We start from the raw sequence: 7,770 nt of genomic DNA, 5'->3' as shown, positions 1-7,770 counted from the left end.
TAGTGCATCATGTCCTATCACGGGAGATTAAACATAAAGAAAGTAAACACATGGAGATGTGGTTCAGGGTGAGGGGAGTTGATATGCGGTTTGGAGATTGGGAGTTTGGCCTGATAAGTGGTTTAAGGTTTGGGGTAAACATTGGGGAATTCATGGAAAGAATGTATGAATTAGAGATGCCGCATAGGTTGCGAAATAAGTACTTCAAGAAATACGAGACAATAACGACAATTCACTTCTTTGAAGTTTTGAAAAGTGTACAATGGAAGAAGAAGGATGCGACCGACCGATTTAACCAAGATGCTGTGATGATTGCCATGTTGTACTTTGTGCATGGTAATGTATTGGATAATGCTAACGAGAGGCATGCAAAGGATTGGATAAACGCACAATTCTTAAGTGGATTACATGATCTCCCGCATGACGACTCTTATGTATATCCATACAATTCTACGGATGGCGCTTTCTTTCGTTTACGACTTACGGTTGAGTTGTTTCATGGACGTTTGTTAGACTTCAAATGATATTGTACTCTGATTCATGATGTTGTTATATATGTAATATTTATGCACAATTTGTTATAAACCCTGTCGCATTTGAAAGGAATGCGCTCAAATGCGACGTCAAGTATTCACAATGAATTTCCTGAGTCGCATTTGAGCGCATTCAACGCACAAATGCGACTAGGATTCTTCTAAACCCTGTCGCATTTGAATGGAATGCGCTCAAATGCGACGCGAAGTATTCACAATGAATTTCCTGAGTCGCATTTGAGCCCATTCAACGAACAAATGCGACTAGGATTCTTATAAACCCTGTCGCATTTGAGTGGAATGCGCTCAAATGCGACGTGAAGTATTCACAATTTGTACAAGATAACAAGATAAAGTATTATACAATATAAATTTGTTTGTCCCCAATAGAATCATACAAGCACATGATAAAGACAAATGATCATAAATGCTTCGAGGTAGTAGTGTTAGAACAACTTGCTGAACTTGAGATTACACTAGGAAGCCGACTAGTGTTTGGAAGCATGGATGGACAATTCAAACGATTATGACCGATGCTTCCGCATCTGCTACACCTTGTGCGAATTACGTCTTCACCCACAGATGGCCTTCTTTTTTGACCTTTTGGTCGACCAGCAGACCGTCCCTCCTTCTTAGGAGGAAGCACTTTCATAGGATTCTCGTTCACTTTCCATTCTGATTGATGACCAAGTGGATATATCGACTCACCCCATGCCAACTTAACTGACTCGTTGGTGTAGTAGCGATGTACCCACCTATAGGCGTTATCCATCCTATGTTTGGAAGCAATTTTGCATACGTGTTCACATGGAAATTGTGCTAGTTGCCATTTCCTGCACGTACATGTTCCTGCATTTAAATCAACAAGTCCCCCCTTAACCCGATCACCGATTTGAAAGGTGTGATTATCCACAGGGAAATATGAACAACGTATCGCTGTCTCTACACGCTTTATCATCCTTTCTTCCGGCTTCCTTGCCAAATAGCCCACACGTTCTTCTGCAGAAACATATTAATCTCGTAAATAATTACGTATGTCTAAATAAAATAAAATAAAATAGAATACACGTTTATAACCTGCTTCTGTACGTCTCTCGTAAAACCATTTTTGTAGTGTCATGCGTATGAACTCAACCAACATTGTGATTGGTAGACGTCTAGCCTCCACCATTAACGCGTTGAATGATTCTGCCACATTCGTCGTGATAATGTTATATCGACGACCACAGAAGAATGCACGGGACCATTTCTCTTTTCCAGCTTGCAGTAAATATTCGGCAGCACCAGAATGTAGTGAACGAAGTGTTGCAAAGGATTCCTCAAAATCAGATACCCGATAGGATTTTGCACATTTCCAAAATGCCTCATCTATCTTACGAATTCCACGAAATTTGGCCTTAACATTTTGTTGCAGATGACGTGCGCACGCCCCGTGAACAGCATTAGGAAAAACCAAACTAACTGCATGTATAATGCTTTGGTTCCGATCTGATATAATGGCTAGATCTTCAACATCATTCAGACACTCTTTCAATTTGTTGAAAAACCAGAGCCATGATTCATTACTTTCTTTCGGTCCAACTCCAAATGCAACAGGAAAGATCATTTTGTTCGCATCAACACCAACTGCAATGTATAATATGCCGGGATATTTACCTTTTAGAAACGTTCCATCAACGGCAATGACAGGTCGAATATGTAGTTTAAAACCTCTCAATGATGCACCCATAGCCATAAAGAAAAATCTAAATTGATCATCATCATCTGTCTCGATATGTGTCACGGTACCCGGATTTGTACTTTTCAACATCTCACAGTAGTCCGACAACAACATGAACGATTCCTCCGGGGAACCACTTTGTGCTTCCAATGCCCAGTGTCTTGCTCTCCAAGCTTGCATATAAGAAAGATTGACGGAAAAATCTCGTTCAAAATCAAAAACAATATCCTTTGGTCGATGCACCCGATTTTCCAAATCAAACCTGCTTCGGAGTAGTATCCCTGCAACACGTTTCCCCGCTTGCCTATGGTGCGGACATATCTGATCTCTCCCACAAGCATGCATGTCCATACCATCTATTCTTGAAAGCCTGAACAAATTGGAACCTGGAATGACGATCCCTCTAGCCCTCCAATTGCATTTGCCCACATCCTTACATTTCACCTCAAACAAAGACTTGTTTGATTTGTAAACCTTCCATTCAAACTTATTTTCAATTGCATATTTTCCAAGTGAATCTTGCAATTCAACTTTGTTTGAAAATATATCATTGACCCTCAAAGCAGTACCTCTGTTTGATTGTTTAGGTGCAATCATATTCACGGGCGCATCGCATGGCTTTGGACACCATCGAAATGGATCAGTCATCCTTTTCATTCTATCTTCATCGCCATCCTCATATGGGATACGTTGGACGCATTTAGATTGCTTAACTGTTTCGTGAACACTTTTAACAGGAATTTCATTCTGAGTGGTATCTTCATTCTCCACATTATCACCATTATCGTAACAATAATCATTATCATAATGCTCATCATAATGATCGTGATTATCATTATTCATATAATCATCGATGCCATTTCCACAATCGTTGTCATCCTTACCATGTATAGGAGCATCCAGTTCGATGGTGGGATCATTACTTACTACTTCCGTTGGTTTGCTTTGACCAACATGTCCATCCTTGTTAGGTCGCAATGTTGAAGCTTGTATTGTTCGCATGTTTAGAGTAGCATACAATGGAATCAAATCGGTCGGATTCATTCGGCAGTACTCTATGAATCCCATGACATCTCCATCGTCATCAATATCTGCTATCCCACCACGCAGTTTATTTGGACCATATGTCGCCTGCATTGACATTTGGAGATCATACGAGGTTGAGTCAATGCGGAGTGCACCATAAACTTTCTCTTTCAACTTTTGCAAGTCAATATCTATTGGCAAAACCAACAACTTCGCTTTACCACCCACGTATGTCATCACTTTTCCTTCTGTAGTCCACTGTCCGTTCCAAGATAAAAAACACGTACACCTCTCTTTGGTTGACATACTTCTACATTTAGTAAAATGGACACGTGATCAAAACATAATAAAGCCAATTCATATGTAAATGAAGCTCAAATGCGACATGATACACCAAAATGCGACTCAAATGCGACAAGCTATACCAAAATGCGACTGCCAAATGCGACATGGTACATCAAATGCGACCGCCAAATGCGACCGCAAATGCGACATGGATATGAATGCGACAAGCTATATATTAGTCCTTGTCGCATTTTATTATCTGTGTCGCATTTGACCACCGAATGCGACAGATCGGGAGACAATGGCGGAATCGGAAAATGTCAAGATTCAAACAAATGTATTCGAAAACCAACTGTGTATTTCTAGTAATATGTATGAAAAATGAGGGAATGATACTTACATGAACTTGAATGGGGTATGAATATCTTTAGATCTTGGGTTGAGTTGATAAATTTTTCTGTGAGAATGTGAAAGTAAATGAAAGGGAAAGAGGAGATGGTTGTTATATGAGAATAAGGGTAGTTTTGTCCAAAATGGATTTATTTGTCTAATTTGGTAAAATGAAAGGAATGTGGGTTAGATATGTAAAGTGGGGTTCTTCATTGGGCTAGATTAGTAATTATCCCTTAATTTTATTTTGCTTTAATGGTGTATTATTATTGTTAATTACTGTGCTATGGTGTGTTTATGTGTTGACTAATGACTATAAGCTTTGTATTGTTCCTCAGAAATCTCCTTCTTTCATCTTAACCCTCTCTTCCTTGCATCCCTAGCTTCTCCGAGATGCCCACCTCCATCTCCGCCACTACCACCGTCTTCTTCCTGCTCCTTACATCCATCATCTCAGCTCCAATTCCAGGTCTGGACACATTTCTTTCCCAGCAATCCCATGTAGACCCTAAATGCACTAACGATTCTTTCAATTCGCTTCCTTCCTCTCTCAAAAAATCTCTCTCTTTATCCCCTCCTCATCCCCATATACCTTCTCTGATCTCCTCCATTCTCTCCCTCTCTCTTCCTCTTTCTCTCCATATCCGTCTTGTTGGCTCCTCTTTCCCCCCTGATTCCTCCGCTCTTCTTACTTCCTTCCTTTCCGCCACTCAGACTTCCGATCATTTCCATGTCATCACCACTGATGCTCCCCACGATCAGCACTCTCACCGCCTCGCTATCAAGCATTCTCCTCACCTTGATATTTCCCACTCTGCCCATTCCCTTTCTTCCCGTCTCTCTGATGCTCTCAAGTCCGCTATTTCCTCCATCCCTTCTTCCCTCCGCTCGCCTCTTCTCTCTGTCCCTTATGATTCCATCGATCAAATTATCAAGCAAGATTTTGACAAGGAAAAACCCGTACAGGGGATTTATATTTACTTGCTTTCTTTAGGTTCCCAATCCAAAAAGTATGCTTATAGTTATACCCCAGGCGATTCCTCTCCTGGATTCACCAAATGCTTGGGAACCGTCTGGACTGGAAAAGAGAGATATCTCTGGATTGATCTCTCTGCTGGACCTGTCGATTACGGGCCTGCTTTATCGGGAGATGGAGTTCTACCCAGAGGAGAGTTTCACCCTCTTGCAGCAATGCACGGCCGACCTAAGTCACAAAAGGCGCTGCTTGCAGATTTGGCTTCGTTGATTTCGAGTGCTTATCAGGTACTACTTGTGCCCTCCTTGAGAATTCCTGTGACTTTTGAGAGTTCTTTGATAGTTGAGTTTATCCATATTTACGCTTCTGAGACTAGTAAGGATTTGGCTGGATTGGATTGGAGAGCTATTGAGAGGACTTTTAGGGATGAGGCTGATGAGGGTGGATTGTTGTTAGGGGAACAGTCTTTGGTATTTAGGAATTATGGAATTAAATTTTCTGAGTGTTCCATTTGTTCATTTGCAATTTCAAGGTCGATTAACTCGTACACTTCGAGGTTCTTGTTTGATAACTATACTTTGATCGTGAGTGAGTATGTGGACTCAAAACGATTGCATCAAATATTGTCTGATTCTGCTGATGAGTTTAGGAGGATTGCAGGAATCCCTGAAGAGGATTATGGTAGAGTGCTTCCAGTTTATGTCTTCGATTTGGATTATAACACGCTGTTGTTGCTTGATCGTTATCACCAATCGGTGGCATTTAGAGATATGGTTATTGCTGTGAGGACAAAAACGACTCAGACTGTGAGTGATTATAGCTGCAATGGACGCCATGTGTTTACTCATACTAGGGAGCTTGAGCGATCGCTTGTTGGTTCAGTTCTACAGAGCATGTGGGGAGTGTCACCAACTCATATGTCATGGAGTGCAAGGCATAATAATACTTTGTTGGATTATACCTGGAGTGTTGGGCAGACTCCATTTGGGCCTTTCTCAGAGACTTCGTCACTGTCTTTTGTGCAGAGGGATGCAGCACGAAGAAATGTACTTTTGACTTCACTGAATTACAGTATAACAAGTGCTATTGATGTTCTTGAATCTATAGCAGTCCATGGTGGTGCCAGGAATCTCCTCAAGCCGAATCAGCATGTTGAATTCATTCAGAGATGGAACCTGTTCAAGTACAAGCTGGACAAATTAATTTCTGCAATGTCTCGTTTGGACTTTGAGATGGCACTGTATTATGTGAGGTCTTCTGACTATGATCTTTATGCAATTCATTCTCTGGTTTATCATGCATCCCAGGAATTGGAGGCATCACTAGTTTGTTTCAAGGATCCACCATTTCCATGGGGTTCAGTATCAACATCTGTAATAGTTTTCTTTGTACTTTTTTATGCCTATGTCAAAAGAGATAAACTTTTTAGAAATAAAAGAAAGCAGTTTTGATGCTCTCTATAGGAATAGAATTTTGTATCATTTGAATTCGATACAACACTTGTATGTCCGTGAGAGAGATAAGCCTTTGAGTCGGAAATTAGTGTTCAATTGCTTAAATTTCTTAGTGCAATTTATTTTGGGATATATTTCTGTGTCGCTTGTTTGAATTTTATGCTTTAGTTACATGCTTTTTAGTTGGCTACAGGCCCTATCTAATTGAGGGTTTGGGACGATTCTTATGCAATTTATTTTGATGGGTTAAGTTACTTGTTGAAATTTTATGCTGTAATTACATGCTCTTTTAAATGGATGCTTCAAGCCGTATTCACTGAAGGGATTTTTTATTCAACCAAGGGAATTTTCGGGTGCTTGCTGTGCAATTGATTTGATGTTTCAGTTGCCATTTTCTGTTCTTGCTATGGAGACAAACTTTGTTCTTTTTAAGCTGAAGTAATCTGTAATAGTTTTCAATCTTACATAAATTTGATTTTATGTGTAACTAACAATGTTCATATACAATATACTTTTAGATCTATGAGACTGGTAAAGTTTTGAGGTTCACAACTTCACAAGCAGATAGTCTAGTCCTCCAGAAATTAGGTATGTCACCCAACAGTATGCTTAAATTGATGAACTCTATTAGGTCAGGTGTTACCTATTCTAGGATTTTTTGAAGAATTTTTTATTCTAGAGATGAACCAGTGTTTATTCCCTTTGGGAATCCATCATGGTAGATGCTTGTCAGGTAATGCATAAGATACATTATTCTTTGTATCTGTCTGCATTTTTCGTCTACATTTCTGGGGTCCTTAGAATTAGTTTTTAACCAGCTCAGTTTGTCTAGAACATCTTAGTTCATTTTATTTCGATCTAACAATTTTAACTATTAAATATCTGTGCTTGCCAAGGACTCAGGAAATTTTCCCTTCCTAAGCATCTTTAAGTTATAGGCATCTTCCGCCTCTTGATTATTTTTCACAGTAACTTACTTCTTAATACTCAACTATCATAAGTAGAGGTTATTTGAAAAGAGAATTTGGCTTTTAGGCGTTACTTTTTTACATGAAATCGCAGTATATTTAGTTGCTAGTGATAATATGTAGGTAGTCTAGAAAAGGTCTCCGTGAAGGTAACATACTCGCCGAGGGCGGTATTGAGTAGGAGCCGCAGTTTTTATTGTCGCTTGCTACTTTGTTTAAGCATACTTCAGCTTTTGTTTTAACAGCTACATAGACAATTATACTGATTTTAGCTTCAAGAGTGAATAGCGATTGAAGTTCATCTTCTTCTTCTCTTGTCCAAAGAAGAAAGCAAATTATACCACAGGTATAAGAAATTTATATTGGTTGAGATTTGAGACTGGATAGCTTTTTAGAATGGTTCATATATGGTGAATGA

At 39.6% G+C, this 7,770-nt stretch overlaps 1 protein-coding gene across 1 annotated transcript; it reads left to right on the top strand.

Moving 5' to 3' along the window:
* Nucleotides 1-4,267: 4,267 nt before the first annotated feature.
* On the top strand, nucleotides 4,268-6,516 carry LOC136232958 (uncharacterized). Its single transcript, XM_066022447.1, has one exon. It carries the CDS (start codon nucleotides 4,348-4,350, stop codon nucleotides 6,379-6,381), a length of 2,034 nt encoding a protein of 677 aa, XP_065878519.1. The 5' UTR covers nucleotides 4,268-4,347; the 3' UTR covers nucleotides 6,382-6,516.
* The last annotated feature ends 1,254 nt before the right edge of the window (nucleotides 6,517-7,770 follow it).

Source organism: Euphorbia lathyris, chromosome 6 (assembly GCF_963576675.1).
Source record: "Euphorbia lathyris chromosome 6, ddEupLath1.1, whole genome shotgun sequence".
NCBI lineage: Eukaryota > Viridiplantae > Streptophyta > Magnoliopsida > Malpighiales > Euphorbiaceae > Euphorbia > Euphorbia lathyris.
Note: the sequence above shows the minus strand (reverse complement) of the source record. Positions and strands in the feature narration are given on the sequence as shown.